Source organism: Nicotiana tabacum, chromosome 10 (genome assembly GCF_000715075.1).
Source record: "Nicotiana tabacum cultivar K326 chromosome 10, ASM71507v2, whole genome shotgun sequence".
In the NCBI taxonomy this organism is placed as follows: domain Eukaryota; kingdom Viridiplantae; phylum Streptophyta; class Magnoliopsida; order Solanales; family Solanaceae; genus Nicotiana; species Nicotiana tabacum.
In genome coordinates, this window is record NC_134089.1 from 50,235,847 (window position 1) to 50,253,853 (window position 18,007).

The following is an 18,007-nucleotide window of genomic DNA, read 5'->3' on the forward strand; positions in this document are numbered from 1 at the left end:
AACCGCTGAGAAGGACTCGCCCCGCTGCGAGCCTCCTCACACCCCGGAGACCCTTTTTGTTTATCATCAACCTTTGACCCCGAGCTCGGTAGTCTCTCCTCCTCCCCAGAAGGCACGACCTCATCTCCGGAAAATCTCCAATACCTACGGCGGCTAAGTTAGGAAGCAAAAAAGAAAAGTACAATTCTGGGGAAATAAGCCACCAAGCGCCTACTATGATGCTTTACCTCCCATCTCCCCTTAGACAGGTCTCGCCACCGGCACTTATCATAGGTCGAACAAGCTGCCAACTTATGAGACCACTCGGCCAAATCAGGGACCTCGTTCGGAAACCAAGGAGTCGCTACAAATAAAATAGAGAAATGTAGTTATGTTGCCCCCTCCAGACAGAGTGATAAAAATACAGGTATGACACTTATATGTGAAATTCCATTTCTCAGAAAAGGGCAGAAACTCTCCAGGAATGATATCGATTGTTTGTGCTCGAACGAATCGGCTCATCCATCCTTGGTCCTTGTCCTCTTCGTCGTCAACGGTAGGAGACCGGGTGGATCGATGCAGTAGAGTGATCAAACCCCGATAACGCAGCGGCCGATATAACCTCATAAGATGACTGAGGGTAAATTCGAGCCCACCCTTATCTGCAAAGTATCTCATCGTCTGCACTATCTTCCAAAGGGATGGGTGAACCTGCGCCAAAGTAACCTGATATCTCTGACAGAACTCAAGCATGACCCGGTCGGGGGGAACCGATGTAAAAGTGTGCGTATACACGTTCAAAAACCCCTCAACATAGGTCATGGTGCTCTCCTCAGAGGAAGGTACTTGTAGCACCACTCCTTCTCCCCATCCACAGTCTTTTCTGATCATTTCGAGGTGTTCCTCCCCTACTGATGAGATGAACCTCGACGCGTGCTCCTGATGTCCTTGAACGTTGGGAGGTCTCTCCAACGTAAAGTCTCTCCTCAAGACAAAGCACCTCGAGGCCTGCTCACCGGGCACCAACGGTGTACCGCCGACAAGACGCGGAACAGAGGCAGAACTCCCCTCTCCTTGATGGGCAGATGTCGACGTAGTAGTCATGGCTACGATAAAATAAGAGGATGAAGATATAGATTTGGGCAAAGATTTTGAGTTGAAACAACGGGAGAACTAGCACAAAGCACCAAGTCATATGGAAGAAATAGTTACTCAAAGTAGCAGAATCTCCACTGGAGAAGCAAGTGAATGAATATATAGGGGCAAAGTAGCGGCTGCTCGCCTACCCAGAGGGCCAATTAATTCTAGCCAAAGTAACGTCACTTTTTCCTTGGGAAATGTACTGGCAGGACCACCAGGGATCACCCTAGGGCTCCCTTTATCAGATCGCATGAATGTTGCTACCCCACGAAAGTCGAGAGGTATCGAGACCTCAGGGGCTTCTTGCTGTCACAAGCATCATCCCGAAAGAAGCTATCAACCAAACTTCAATATAGGACCCAATTTCAAGGTTCCCGATTACTCCAAGAATGGGCTCCAAAGAGAAAATGTTAAAATTCGAAGAATAACTCCGCAAGAGCAACGAGATACAATGAATGGAAATATTTGGAGCAGAAAAACTCTTTTGCATTGCCAAAAATATATTTACAAGGGACGTCTTTACAAGACTCAGTCCCCCGAGGATACATGCAAAGAAAGAGAAAAGGAAAAAGCAAAGCGACACAAGGTCTACTCTTCATTGCCACTATCCTCCGAACCATCTCCAGGATCCTCATCTGGAGCGATCAAGAGGGCCGACTTTCTCTCCAACTCTCGGGCCTTCTCAATCTCGGCTGGAAGATCGACACCTCTACTTTCGACCCCCTCTAAGGCTTCCCTCCTAGCCTTCGCTCTAGCATGCTCGATAGCTCGAGCCAGTTTTAGCTCGGCCTCTATCAATATATTATGAGCTATTTGATTCATCGTGGCTGCGTCCTGCAGATAAGTAGAAATTTTTCCTTCGATCTCAGACTTGGCCGCAGTCAGCACAGCAACCCCCTTTCGAGCATTTTGAAGAAGATCATGGGTCGATGCTAACTTCGAGGCCGCCACCCCGTTTCGTCCCCTCAACTTGAAGATCTTCGCATTCTTTTGCCCGATCAACGAATCCCTTTGCCTGATCTGCGAGGGGAATGGTAAGCTTGTTAGTATAGTATTATGGGAACAAAGGGAGGATTCACGCATGGCAAATACCTGCTCAAAACGATCAGCTTTTTCTCGGAGTGCTCCCTCCAAAGCAGCCTTGAGCTCGCCTGACTCTTTCTCCTTTCGAGTAGAGTAATCCTCCGACTCTTGCAGTCCCAAGGTCAGCCTCTTAAGCTCCTTTTCACGGCATGAAAGCTCCTCATGAAGCCTGGATAGGGCATGATCATACATCTCCTTACACTATAGCAAAACAAAAGAGTTAGAAGAATGAAGAAAAATGCTCGAGACTAAAGGAAACATGCATAAAACAACTATCACATGCTGCTGGAACCTCTCTGCTGCTTTGATGGCGCCATGAGCGTCGAGATTGATGTTCTCGCTAACATCGTCAAGAATGATTCCAAGCACACCTCTCCCCTTAAGAGGACCTCCGACTTTGGGGGTATTCGCGTCCTGAGCATCCCTCAGCTCCCCTGACGACAACTGAGGGCCCAAACTGAAATCACATATATCATCGATGTCTCCGATGGGCAACTCCTGCCCCTAAAAAGCTCCGAGTCCTGACCCTTCAGAATCAGCAACAACGATCCCCCTAGTGGAAACTGCACCAAATCCGGTCATGCGATCCGGGACCACATTGACACCCTTCTCGAGGGTCTTCGAATCACGGGACCGACCTGAGTTAGTCGTTTCCGATTCAGTAGCCTCCGATCGAGTCACCTGCGAGGCTCTTATGCCCGACCTAGTCCTCCATGTCAACCGGCACACGCCCTCATCATCATCATCATCATCATCATGATCCTCATCCTCAGCATTGAGGCATGCTCCTAAAGTTGAAGTCAAGGTCCTAATAATGGCTCAAGGCTCGCATGAATTAGGTTTCTTTGCCACAGGAGGATCGGTAGCCGCCTTACCTTTCCTTTTCTTGCCCTTGGCGGGCTCCGAAGTCTCCATATCACCACCAGGGGCGGCCGCATCCGCATATTCTCACCAAGGCCTGCATGAGCGCAGTGACCATAACTTATCAGCATAAAGGATACGAGGAGAAACATAAATCTAAGACATAGGTGGCAAGGAAGCTTTACCATGATTCTTAGCCACCCACCGCTTCTTAGCCAGGTTGGGCCAAGACCGAACAAGATATGGGAACGCGGTGTCCAACCGCTCGATCCATCCCGACAGATCTGTGACCGCTTCGGGATACCAAGCGGTAGCTGCAAAAACTAAAAAGAGGTTATTTCTCTAGAAGAAAGGAAAGAAAATCACAAAACATGTCCGAGGGAAAAAATGCTTACGCTGTATGTTCCACTTCTCCGGGAAAGGCATCCTCCCGGCCGGAATGATGTCCGAGGTCTTCATCTGGACGAACCTACTCATCCACCCCCGATCCTTCTCCTCGTCGGTGCTCGAGAAAAATGATTTTTTGGATCAGTGGTGAAGCCTAATCAAACCTCGATAAAATCGAGGGCTGTACAACCTAATCAAATGGTTGAGGGTAAAGATCTCGCCCTCAACCCCATCGGAGAAATGGTGGAGCATCAAGACTATCCTCTAGAGAGAAAAATAGATTTGACCGAGCGTCACTTGATATTTGTCACAAAAATCGAGGATAATCGGATCTATCTCCGGGGAAGGGGATTCTGAAGGACCGACAGGACCCAAAGTGAACGGGAAAGTATATACATGAAGGAAGCCAGCCTTCTAATCCGTTATATTCTCATCAGGGCTGGGAATCTCCACCTCCACTGCCTCCGTCCATCGGCAGTCTTTCTTCACCGTCCCTATGTTGGTCACAACACTAATATATCGGGGCACGTGTTCGCATCGGCCCGGTGCGGATGAAGTTTTATCGATGGTAAAGTCCTTCGACATGTCAAGCTCGGTGGGAGTACATTGTCCTAAGGTGGGTATCACTTTGGGTTTCCCTTTAGATGTTCGAGATGAAGAGGCAGTCTCGTCTTTCCGAGGAACCATCTTGGAGGTTCTAGCCATGATGATGACGAAATTTCTCTAAGAAAGTAAGAAGAAAGTATGCGAAAGGGGATGGATCTGGCTTTGCGAATTTGAAAATGTTGAGAAAGTAAGAATTATCAAATGATTGGTGCATTTATAGGAGCTGAATGGGCAGCGGAAGGGACAAACTAATAGCGGTTAGTAGGCTTCTCGATAGTCGCATTTGACGGCGGCCCTTGTGCGGTTTTTTGGGCATGACATTTAATGCTCTGATAGGCTGACATCACGGCGATGATGTCTTCGAAATGGAAGCTCAAAATTGTTTCCTATCGCTTCGTTCTAGGAAACACGGAGACTATTTGTATACGGTGAAATCGAAGAGTCCAATTTCTCGCCATTGAGGCACTTCGGAAGATCACCTCGAAGGCTCGAGGCCACAACCGAGTATCCTCCCTCGAGGATCGTTGACACTCGACCTTGGGGCCGTGATGATTACGGTAATAGTAGAAATGGGGAGTTCCCAAGGTACACGGTAAGGACTGACAAAGCCTAGTGGACTACTCTAAACCCGAATTAGGGTGTCTTCTAACTGTCTCATCTCTGCTTCTTTGTCATTAATGAATTTTGTACTATATTGGGATTCTCCTCCTATATAAAGGGGATCATTGTCATTTTGTAAATCTATGTTGCTTCTGTTGCTACATACTAAATAAACAAGAACATTCTCTTTGCTCTCTAATATACTTCCTTGAGATTGTTACTTCCATTTATTACCTTCGTTGTTGTTCATCATTTATTGCTTACCATTGGCTATAAAGAGCCTTCATTGATTTTATTATAACTGTTAGTCACACCTCGATCACCCTCGATAGCTCATAGCCGAGCTCCGGAATCGACCTCGAGGCCCCCGAATCGACAAGCTCGAGGCCCCAATTGCTAACTTATCGGTTCGATTATCACCTTATTCTTAACTCTCATTTCGTTTCTAAGTCCCACATACATAGCATCAACTGCTTAACAACTAGCATAAAAATAGATCACATATTTTTAGATTCCCATAATCAAATTTAGTTGTTATTACCATTTCCACAGTAAACACAAGCTGACACTAGAATATCCTCCAAAAATTGTGAAATATTCTCCATATGCGTCGAAATTCATCCGAGCCTCCAAAGATCCTTTTCAATCATCCCAACTAGTGTGTATACCCTGTACAAACTTGTCCAAGGGCTAAAAAACATCCGAATATGTCATAACTAAAAACCAAGATCCAAACCAAAATACAAACTTTTTTAAGTTCCTCAAGTTCTAACTTTCAGAAGATATGTCTGAATTACCCCCAGCCCCTCGCTAAACCGAAGATACATACAAGTCCAAAATTAACATATAAATCTATTGAAACTTTAAAATAATAAATCCTAACTTGTTTACCTAAATTATTGATTTTGGTCAACTCTTCTCAACTTAATGCTTCAAGTTAGGATCTAGATGTTCCAAACTACTCCCGAACCTTTCGAGACCCAAACCATTCATATCTACAAGTCATAAAATACTAAATAAACCTACGGGAATTATCAAAATAAGAGATGGGTTTTAGAACTCAAAATGATTGATTGGATCTTTAAATAAACATCCTTTCATTTTCTGATTATTTTGTCTTCATATGCACATAATTCTTTGAATGAAATTTATTATAGTAGCATGTATGCTAGCGTGCATGTGGCTTTTGGCATTATCCTCCTCCTCCTTCTACTTCTCGCATTACTCTTTTTCTTTCTTTAAGTTTGTTGGTAGAATATTCTAATTCTAAGATAATAATGGAAAAGTTTCATTTACGGAACAGGAGAAAACATAGGAGCGCACATGGTCCAGCAATGTTTGATCTGAACACAAAATCAGAAATAGATTTATGCCAAATTGCATCCCTAATCATCTTATACGTACATAGAGACGACACCTTTAATGCTAATTTATACGCGTAGTTTCTCTCTTAATGCTTACCCCCATGTTATGAGCTAAAATATAAGCTTATGTCTGTATTTAATTTAAGTACATACATAGTACCTCGATGATGCGTCTTTAAATTAGAAGCGCATTCAAAATTTGAAGTTTATAGGTTTTCACAAATCGGAATCACTAAACTGGCTTACCGAGAAAAATATTATTATACATCTAGTGAGTTTCTTAGTCTAAATACAAGGTTCGAAAAAAAATTACTAGATACACGTGAACTCACACAAATACTATAGATGTGGTGCTGCTTCAAATAGTAATTAGCAGTAACTGTTATGGGTCGTTTGGTAGAGTGTATAGGAATAGTGCGGAATAAGGTGTATTAGTAATGCAGAGATTAGTAATGCATGGGTTAGTAATGCAAGCATTCGTTATACATATATTATTTCTTATCTACTGTTTGGTGTGGTGTATTAAAAATTATAATGCATTGCATATTTTTTAAGAAAAATAGTTGTTTACATAAATACCCTCCATATTCTCTAGCTTTAAGGGACTTTAAGGATAATTTTGTCTTTAACTATGTTAATGCATGTGTTAATAACTTTGGTATTACTAATGTCATGGTTTTCTATGTATTACTTATACATAGGATAATATCAATTTCAATCTGTGTTAGTTATACACAGATTGAAAAAATATACCAAAGAAGATATTAAGAATGCACATAGCTAATACTTGTATTATTTTTTTTCTAATACATCCTACCAAACGACCTCTTAGGACTAAAGATCTGATGAGACATAGCATAACACGGACTTACTGTTTGGTGTTGCCTTGTTGGTATTTGAGTTATTCATTTTCTATATCGCTCATTATATATGTATTCTTTGGGGGCTTTTCACTTATAGCCCACTGAATTGGAGAATCTACATTTTCTGTCTTCTTGTATATATGTGGTTAAGGGAATGAACCCATTTTCTAGAAGTTAATTGGGCAAGGATAGAAAAAATCTAGAAGTTAATTGGGTAAGGATAGAAAAAACTAGTTTCCTTTGAAGAAACAATAAAAATTAAATTTAGAAAATTAAATCACGACAACTATAGTGCTTTGCATAGCAAAATTCATGTGTGTGAAAGAAAGAAGAAAACTCAATATAAAAGAATTAATCATTCTCTTTCACCTTACATTGCGTGAAAGGATCGAATATTAAACATTTATCTCTTTGTTCTTTTCTTCTACTATTAAAAATCAAGTCAGAAGTTTGGAATATGGGATTAACAATATCTTTTGTTTCTTTTCCTATTTTTTTTTTTATCTTGGCATTTCGCTGAGGAAAAAACAGTTAAACTATTGTTTAAAAGAGGCACATGAACCAACTGTTATCAATGACGATATAGAATTCTTCATGAGATTCTATTCCAACTTGCTGTGCGGCGATGTTAATCAGTCTACACCTTTATCGCGTATCTATTATCAACCAATACGAGTATCGGATAATTTTTGTCCAATTAACTTATACAAAATTAAAAACTCACCTAACATTTTTGTGACACCTAATATCTCATAGTAAATTTTATTCGCTTTATTAATCGCTAGACCACATTTTTTGGATGGATATCGTGTGTATATATATGTATGTATTGTGTAGACTGTGATATGTTTCCTCTATAATATAATAAAAACACCTTGGTATGTAAACATTAGGTTTTAATGCATGGGGCATCTATTTGTTAGTTATGGGTGAAGACAGTGAAATGTCCCTCGAAGAGGCGGAAATATATAGTTTTATTGTTCCCTATGCAAAGAATTTCAAATGATATTGGATTCAATCTCATAATTGTAGCTATGCTTAGCTTGGGTAATTTTGAGAAGTTATTTTGGGAATATTGGTAAATATTTATTTCATCTTTTTGTCAAATTAGAATTTCAAGAATAATTTAAAGCTGTTTCTTCTAAGAAGAACACATACAAATTTAATTTTATAGATGTCGTTGTCATCACGTATCTAGAAGTGTCAGCCAAACTTTCACAAAGTACTCGGACCTATTAGAAGAATTAATGTGCATGTTACTTATTATACAAAAAAAAAGTTGATATTATAGGCAGAAAAGTGTTGGATAATGGAGTCCCCCCCCCCACTTGGTACCCTGCTTTGAGCCTGATTAATCCGGATTCGTATTGAGAAGTCTCATTTGTTGTGTAAAGCATTCCCTATCAAAATGTGATTCTACTTGGCGCTCAAACCCGATACTTATTAAGGATGAATGAGTATTTATCACTTCACCATAACCTAATTTGATGGTACGAAATTATGATATTGAGACTGTTCAAATAAACAATATGTCTTCCTCTTTAGTAATTTTAACAAAATAAGACGAGAAAACATATTCTTTAATAATTCTAGATATATATTTGCCGGCATTTTACCATGCTTTAGGGCATATCCAACCCTCCCCCATTTCTTCATAATGGGGATATTTTTTGTCATAATGGAGCTCCAATGCTCCCCTATTTTTGCCCTAAAAATGGGGGATGAACAGTGTTACTCCAAATATGGAGTGACACTACTCATCTCCTCCATTACTATTCATGTTTATTTTATTATTATTTTTATTATTTAACCCTTTTAATTTATCTCTTTATATATACCTAATTATGTTTATGTAATATCTTTATAATATTAATTTTACATCTTAACTTTGGAGTATAATTTTGATAAATTAATTTTTGTGCATCTATTATTTTTATGCAAAATTGTAAATTAATTTTATTATAAGTTATAATTGCACAAAAAATATATAATCATCTCAAAAAATGAATGGTGCAAATATAAAATATTAGATGTTGCTAAAATTGAAAGGTGCGAATATAAAATATTAGATGCTGCTAAAATTAAAAAGTGAAAATTGAAAATATATTAAATAAAAATACATTAAAATTGGAAATACATAAAAATTGAAAATACAATAAATTAAAAAACATAAAAATTGAAACTACTGTAAATAGAAGAATAACTTAGTAGGGAGGTATGTCATTTCCAGATACACCAAAATTATTATAGTTCCGTTAATATATATATATATATATATATATATATATATATATATATAATCTATAATCTTTTCTTACAAATTATATTATTTGAAATTTATGATATAAAATAATCTTATATTAAATGTTTATGTGATGAATATGTAAAAAGGAAAAAAAGATAGATTTTCTTTAATAGAAATAAAAAATAAAATTTAAATAAAAGATAATAATATAATATTGAAGAGAGAGAAGAATATAAAATAAAATATTCTTTTTTGGAGTGAAAAATAAAGTAATGGTTGAAGTAACTTTACTCTATTTTGGAGTTTACTGTATTTTGGAGGAGAAAATGGAGGCATGGGTTGGAGATTTCATTCCTTTTTCTCTAAAATATAAATCTGTGAAAACTGTTTATGATTAACTCAAAAGATATAAAAACTAAAAGAGAAAGATGGTTTATATGCAGCCAACACATGCAGCAATCTGTTATTAGACAAGCATCACAATTTATTTATATATTTTATTTTGTGGAGGAGTTAATCCAAAATTTATCTTTTCTACGTGCAATTCAATTTAGTAGGAAGATTACAATGACTGGCCAAAAAACAAATGTTAATGGATGCCAATAATTTTCTCTTACGAGGCCCCACATATATAGCTAGTACGTTACCTAATTGGTCAAATTTGAACTAATAATATACAGAGAATAAAGTGCTTGCTTTCCCCCTAAAAAGAATTTTAATTAGATTCTGAAACTGTTTGACCAAAAAATCTTCAGTGCATGTTGTTCAAGTGATGATGGATTTGGTTAAAAAAAAAATTTAAAAGGTAGCATGAATATATATCTATGATGAAAACAAGTGCAATGAATTAGACAAAACTTATGGAGTATAGCTGGTTATATTCCTATTTATTTCAAATTAAAGATTAATTAAACATATACAACAAAGAAAAGAGAAGAAATTATCAAATATAAGGTTACGTTCCTGATAAGAGCAAAATACGAATGTTTCGTGGTTGTCGAGAAACGATGATGATGCATACATAAAGTGGAACAGCAAGGGCTAATTATAAATTAAAATGCTTAATTAGGAGAAGATGTTTAGTTAAATGAATTGGATTGTAGATTAATCCTACTGCTAAGCCAGAGTCCAAGTGAAGAATGCACTCAATTAGTGGAATGTTTAGTAGATTTAATTAGATTACTTTTCACTTGAAACGCATAATGTTGTACGAATATAGTAATTTATATAGTTACCTGCCCCTAGTATATCATTTCTTAGCTAGCTACTACCCTGCAGCCATTGTAAAGGACACTTAATTTGTAAGAGCTGAAAGATAATATTTATTCACGAACTTTAGTACTACTCACTATATAAACAAGTACGAGCCAGGAATGTGTATGCATATTTTCCCAGTTCCAAACTTCATTTTCCATATTCCATCCTCTCTTCTTGTTCATATTATTCTATAAATTATTACTCTATCCACTCGTTGAATCTCATTTCTCCTCATTTTACGAGCCATTTACCACAAAAGTATCCTTAATTTTCCTGTAAGAAAGCATTTGTTTCTTGATCTCTAAGACATTTTATAAAACTCTGTATGGATTTTGTCCTCCGTATTGAAAAAAAACCGAAAGATATTTTCTTCTTATAGCATAATTAATTGATTGATCAGATATATAAAGTTAGAGATGTGCACAGCAATGAACGAATCTCGAGAAGAAAGTGATGATATTATCAGTATAACAAGTGATGAAATGGCTGCAGCCGCTGCCACCATTGAGCAGATGGTAAAACAAAGAGAAGAATTTGTTCGGCGGTCATATTCCTCCTCCCATACTAGTGCTCTTCAATTTTTCAGACGAGTTCCGATGAATGAGGTACTTTTCTATGGCTTTCTCTCTCACACACACATAATGACACATATAGTTCATAAACTACATCTTTATTTGAACGTAGTATTTTTGACACATGAAATAAATATATGATGAATAACGTAACCAACTACAATTTAAGAAAATATTTTGTTCCGACAAAATTCTAAAAGTACAATGAGATTAATAGTAAAAAGCTTATTGAACTCATTGTCGTCACGTGACCAGGAGGTCAGGGGTTCGAGCCGTGAAAACAACCTCTTGCAGAAATGCAGAATAAGGCTGCGTACAATAAGCTCTTATAGTCCGACCCTTCCCGAACCCCGCATATTATAGAAATTTAGTGCACCAAACTGCCCTTATTGAACTCTATTAACTTTAAATTATTAATCGGTCTCTACCCACACATAACACAGTCAGACTTAGAGAAAAGGAAAATATAAAAGACATAACGCACAGGCAGACACATGAATGCGCTCACGTAACATTATATTAAAAGAACTCCATATCTCTATTTTCTTCATTTGTTTTTTCAAATAACGGCACAGAGAAGCACGAGCATCTGTGTCTGCGCTGATACGACTTTAGCTTTTTCAACTTTTTTTTTTGGGGGTCAAGCACATAGAAAAAACTTTTTTGATATAAGATTATAGGTAATTGTGCGATTTGAACTCAAGATATTTTTATATTTTTAACCATGTTGTACTACCTCATCTAAAATTAAATTATAAAAAAAAGTATACTTTTAATTTACTTGACTTTGCCTTCAACATCCTTTTTTTCAACGTGTAGATGTATGCATCAACTATAATTCTATTTAGTTTCTTTTCTATGCTAAGCGACCTCTCGTATAAGAACTAGAGTTCAATGGTAAATTAGCACATATCTTATCTAAGTTTTTTGGTTTTTCTTTTCCTTGTGGTTATCACTTTTAATTTGACCATTAGCTGAAATTAGCACACTCAAATTTCTTTATAATAATTATCGTTTATAGTAGCATTTCAGTATAACGGCTAAGTTTTTTTTAGAAGTAATTTTTCATGTTATGTTATGATATATGTTCTCTATAACAGTATTTCGCTATAGTAGCTAAAAAATATTTGGAACAAACTTAGATGTTATATAAGTGCTTGACTATATAATTAAAGTTTACGATCATTTTTTACATAAGGTGGCAGATGTACTAATCTTTGTTTTTCCTTTTTAATTTTTCCTAATCAAGTATACTTTAAACGATACATACTGCCTTTTTCGTAGACTATGAGTTAATCTAATTATATGGTTCATCTGCACATATTCGAAAATTTAGTTTTCTTTTAAATTTTAATAATTAAGTTTCCTTTTTGGTTGCATGGGTGATATATGCATGAGAATAACATAAATGCATGAAAATAATTTTAGAGAGAAAGTTGCTGTAATTCTCTTTTTCTTTATTTTTTTATTTACTCATCAAATGTGTTACCCAATGATTCTTTTGGACATTTTAATTACTAATAGTGTTTTGCTACTAGTTTTAGACATCTAATTAATCTTTTTCCTTGTAAGTCTTGAATCTCGATACTCAACGTTTCTTTTAGTGCGTTCGAAAAGTACATCCTTTTATTTGTAAAGCAATCTTTATCTTGAAGATTTACGCAATTTGCTAAAAGTCTTCTATTAGGCTTGTGTATGACTTTGTCAAATAACTATATGTAATCGTTGTCATGTTATCTCAAAAATTAGGTAATTGTTAATTATGGGTAAGTTCTTCCGAATACACCCTTTATATGTGTTTGTTTATGCAAAAGATAATACTCCACTACTGATGTGAGAATTAGTGACAAGGAGACAATATTTTTCCTTTTTAGGATAAAAAGATTGACAAGAAGGTAAATTTCTAAATAAATGACTCCGTTACGTGTTTCTAACCTAAACAAAATCATTGTCTAGTTTGTCTGGCTAGCTAGCTACAAAAATTATTTTAACAAGCTACTAACTGAAAAATTGACCTATAGTGACCCTGATGCCTCCTATAATTCATTCATACTAATTAATTCATTAATTAAAGTATAGCATGTTGAACTAGTCACTACAACAAAATAATAAAATAGTAGTTATTTCGATTTATCCGTTTAATTAGCTATTCTCTGCTATACTAGTACTCACCAATTATTGTATCAAATGCCAGCTTCTTTTACCCGTTGAAACATGCTAATTAAATGGTGGTTTCAGAATTTTAAGTTATTTATGGGCTTTGAACCATAATATTTGTACTTATTGGTTCGTAATAGATTTTCTTGTATATATTAAGCGAATTTCTTAATAGAACTATGTTATGATCGAAATAATTAGTTGTCATGTGGAGGTTAACTAAGTAAATCTTGAACACTGATAAATTAGATAACAATAGATAAATATACAAAAAGAGACACAACTATTTAGCGTAGTTCAGTCTATTGATCTGCATCCATAAGCGAAGATGAGCAATCCCCTATATAAAATAGAGTATAAAATATCGATAGAACAAACTCACAAAGAGGCACACACAAGTGACATACTAACACTTGTCTCAAAATCTCCTCCTAAAGAAGACTCTCAAACCCCTTACGACAACATTGTGGATTCTCCTAAACGAGAAGGAAGGATCCTCAATTCATAAAAGTCCAAGATCTTTTCCTCCAAGAAAAAGTACTAGTCAAATATGGAAGAATTATATTTTCCTTTTGATAAAAAGTAAAATCAATTATGGTAAATATGTTGCCCTTCCTTTAATAGATAGAAAAATTAAATATGATAAAAAAATAATACAAACACCTTACAATTCTCCTCTTGGCCTGAATTTTCTGACAACATAAACTTGACCGCCTTCTTTACATAACTTTCAACGGGTATCTCCAAATCTCCAACATAAAGTTTGTCTCAACGTGAGTAGCACTTCAGTCAAAAATTTCCGACAAAAATCATGATTACCGTCAAATAGGTTGCGGCTAGAACTACACCCGCCTTGATGAATATGTTTTGAACCTCACTCTAATACCACCTGTTAGGATCGAAATAATTTGTGTCATTCGAAAGCTAACTAAGCAAACTTTGAATGATGATTAATCAAACAACAAAACAAAAATATACCAAAAGAGACATATCATTTAATGTGGTGTGATCTATTGACCTACATCCACAAGCGTAAATGAGCAATTCTCTCTATAAAAGAGAATATATAATATCGAGATAACAACTTCACAAAGAGGCGCACACAAGTGACATACTTACACTTGTCTCACAAATATTTTCCTTAAACAAGACTCTCAAACGTCTTAAGGTTACATTGTAAATGTTACTAAATGAGAAGGAATAATTCTTAATTTATAAAAGTCCAAAATCTTTTTCTCCAAGAAAAAGGACTAGCCAAATATGGAATAATAATATTTTTCTTTTCGTAAAAGGTAAAATTAATTATGATAAATATATTGTACTCCACTGAAGAGATAAAAAAATCAAATATGATAAGAAAATTATGATAAACACCTAAAACTTCTTGATTTTGCCGAACCCATAATTTCTGTTGGAGCTCCGCCCCTAATGGTACCCTGAAACCTTCTTTTCAAAATTGAGATGTACACTGCCTCATTAAACAACTTAAAATAGCCATACGGGGTAATGAGTATAGACACATTAAACTGCACGAGTCTTGGTGGAATCTAACTTTTCACCAATAGAGATATACAATAGTAAGTGTATCAAATGGAAAAAGAGTGACTTTTGTTTCGTCTTCCTTTCTTTTTCAAGTCCTCTATAACGTTAAAATCTTTTACGTCCTTAAATTAGTCAAAAAGAAAGGTTAATTTACTAAGGACCAGAAAGGATAGCATTTATACGTGGGCACGTGCTTATGTGCATCCATGTTCTGGTTTTTGCACGCTTTCTCTTAATTAATTAATTTCATCAAATTTTAATTCTTTTTGTTTGATAATAAACCACTTATAGTTTCGCAATAGTATATATATTTAATAATTGTAAATTTGGCTTTGCGACATCTACAATGATCAGTGGCAATGACCAATAGTATGTAAAATTGCAATAGTATATATCGAAAGATTTGATTATCTTTAAATAATTTTACCCTTCTATTTAGTGTATTATTTAGTGGATTTAGTTACATACGTCACTAGTGTAAAAAAAAATATTATCAGCTGAGGTGGAGTCAAGATTTGAAGTTTATGGGTCTGAACGTACCCCGAACTCATAGCATATCTTAGCTATTGGGTTCATAATAAATGTTTATAAATCTAATGCATTTTGTAGCTCCACCTCTGACTATCAACATAGTTTAACGTTACCATTTTTGTCAGGTAACAAAATAATGCTTATCATACAAATTTATATAAGTAATCTAATTGTGTAAATATTTTTATAATGTTGTTGCATTGAACTTGGGAAGGGGAGCTTTGGCGTAACTGGTAAAGTTGTTGCCATGTGATCGACTAGGAGGTCATGAGTTCAATCTGTGGAAACAGTCTCTTGCAGAAATACAGGATAAGACTGCGTACTATAGACCTTTGTGGCCCGACCCTACCCCACACATAGCGGGAGCTTAGTGCACCGGGCTGCCTTTTTTTCCATTGAACTTGAACTCTTTTTTAATATGTTGAGTGCGCGCACCTTGCAAATGCAGGTGAGTGGAGAACTACTGTTGCTTGGGAAAATTGCATGTCCAGTGGCCTTAACAACATTGCTGTTGTTTTCAAAGAATATTATATCTATGCTTTTCTTGGGGCATATGGGCAAAACAGAGCTAGCTGGAGGTTCACTAGCAATTGGGTTTGCAAATGTAACGGGATTTTCTGTAATGAAAGGGCTTTGTATGGGCATGGAGCCCATTTGTTCCCAGGCTTATGGTGCCAAAAGATGGTCAGTTCTGACCCAAACATACATCAAAATGTCTTTACTCCTCTTAGCTGTGACAATTCCAATCACATTTCTGTGGTTAAATGTTGAACCTGTCTTCCTTCGCCTAGGCCAAGATCGAGTCATTACAAAAGTCGCCAAAGGTTACTTAATTTTCTCTATACCTGAGTTACTTGCTAGCGCGCACTTGAATCCTTTGAGAGCATTTTTAAGGACACAGTGCATAAATACACCTGCTACTTTAGTAGCTACATGCTCAACGGTTTTGCACCTTCCGATTACCTATCTTCTTGTAACGTATTTGAATTTGAACGTGAAAGGTATTGCGTTGGCTTCTGTTTTATACTCACTGAACATGAACATTGGCTTGTTACTTTATTTGCTTCGGTCCAAAGTTGCAATTAAACCATGGGCTGGTGCTACATTTATCTCAACTTTCAATGGATGGCGTCCGTTGTTGAGTTTGGCTTTGCCTAGCCTATTTTCCGTCTGCCTGGAATGGTGGTGGTACGAAATTGTTCTTTTCTTGAGTGGCTTATTGAATAATCCTGATTCTTGCGTAGCTGCTATGGGAATATTGATACAAACAACAGGGACAATTTATGTGTTCCCATTTTCACTAAGCTTGAGTATATCACAACGTGTTGGTCATGAATTAGGGGCTGGTAACCCTGACCGTGCTAAATTAGCAGGACTCATTGGTATCTTCGTGGCACTGGCTTTTGGGTTCACAGCGTTTGGTGTAAGCATCGGGGTGAAATCAGTATGGGGGAAATTGTACACGAACGAGCCAGAAATACTTGCGTTAATTTCAGCAGTGCTTCCAATCCTGGGATTAGCTGAAATCGGAAACGCTCCTCAAACAGCAGCATGTGGTGTGCTAACTGGCTCTGCAAGACCAACAATGGGTGTAAGAATAAACTTAGCAGCATTTTACCTAGTTGGATTACCATGTGCTTGTGTATTTGCTTTTAAACTCAAGATTGGCTTTAGGGGATTATGGTTAGGTCTTGTGGCAGCTCAATTTGCTTGTGTATGTATGATGGTGTATACATTAATGCAAACAGATTGGAAACTTCAGGCAAGAAGAGCAGAGGAACTGACCAAGGCAGCTTCAGACAAGGATGATGATTCTGGATCCAACCTAGTACCTTAAAATATCACCTACATGCGATGTCGTGTTGAAGTGTGTGGGTTCATTCTTTTTCATGTACCAAATTCGTGGAATTAGCTGCTCTGATGCCTCTCTAAAATGTGTGTCCATTTCATCTAAAAGCTTAAGTTACCACATAGAACATGTTTTTAACTATTTAGTTATATTGTGTCTCACATATTTGACTTATCCCAGTGTAAATTGTCTTTCTTTGTCTCGAGAGAATCCAAGGTATTAGGAGGGAGAATATAGAGAAACCAACAGTGTGACATTTCATTTTTTATTTTTTGTTAACATGAGTTTGTGAGTTAGAGGGTTACAGTTTGTAATAGGTACCACAAAAAAAAAAGTGTATATTTTCTCCTCAATTTTGAATTGAATATGTTAGATGCCTGCATGTCTTTATAATGAATGTTACCCCTTTGATGAAGAACGCCAATATATGTGGGAAAAAATGAAAGGTTGATGGTTACTATCACCTATACTATTAACTGCTTCTGGAATTGATTCACTTGATAATTGGCATTTGGACAATTTTATGTTAGAATTGAAAGAAAAAAAAATTTAATGTTAAAAAGTGTATTGCCTTGCTTGGACAACACCAGTTGAAGTTAAAATAAAAGTATCTGTTTACAACTTCAACAGTTTCAATATAAACATAGTAGTTCATTGAGAAATAAAGCTTTTGGTCTTTCAAGAATTTTTATGGGATGGCCTTCTTAAAGATATGCTGTTTAACTTTTGATCGTGTTAAGATGTCGCGGCCCAAAATTCCACCTAGTCGTGATGACACCTAACTCTAACATGCTAGGTAAGCAAAATAATAAATGACAAACTCGAATGAAAAATCATATGTGAACAATAAATAAGATGGCAGAAAATCCATACAACTATCCCAGTGATTGGCAGTACAAGTCAGGTGCAGCTAAAATTTTAATTACAACGTTGAAATACCAAATACATCATCTGTTTGAAAAGTTACAAAA

The 18,007-nt window shown here is 36.4% G+C and overlaps 1 protein-coding gene across 1 annotated transcript; it reads left to right on the plus strand.

Moving 5' to 3' along the window:
* Positions 1-10,536: 10,536 nt before the first annotated feature.
* On the plus strand, positions 10,537-17,377 carry LOC107826507 (protein DETOXIFICATION 53-like). The gene is made up of 2 exons (XM_016653492.2): positions 10,537-10,990; positions 15,636-17,377. The coding sequence occupies exons 1-2, from the start codon at positions 10,802-10,804 to the stop codon at positions 17,022-17,024; spliced, it is 1,578 nt and encodes a 525-aa protein (XP_016508978.1). The 5' UTR covers positions 10,537-10,801; the 3' UTR covers positions 17,025-17,377.
* Positions 17,378-18,007: the final 630 nt, after the last annotated feature.

What these genes read in the sequence shown, in the direction of transcription:
- LOC107826507 (XM_016653492.2), top strand. Translation starts at nt 10,802, where the DNA reads ATGTGCACAGCAATGAACGAATCTCGAGAAGAAAGTGATGATATTATC. An exon ending in GACGAGTTCCGATGAATGAG is followed by an intron (nt 10,991 to 15,635) that starts GTACTTTTCTAT and finishes TTGCAAATGCAG; the next exon opens with GTGAGTGGAGAACTACTGTT.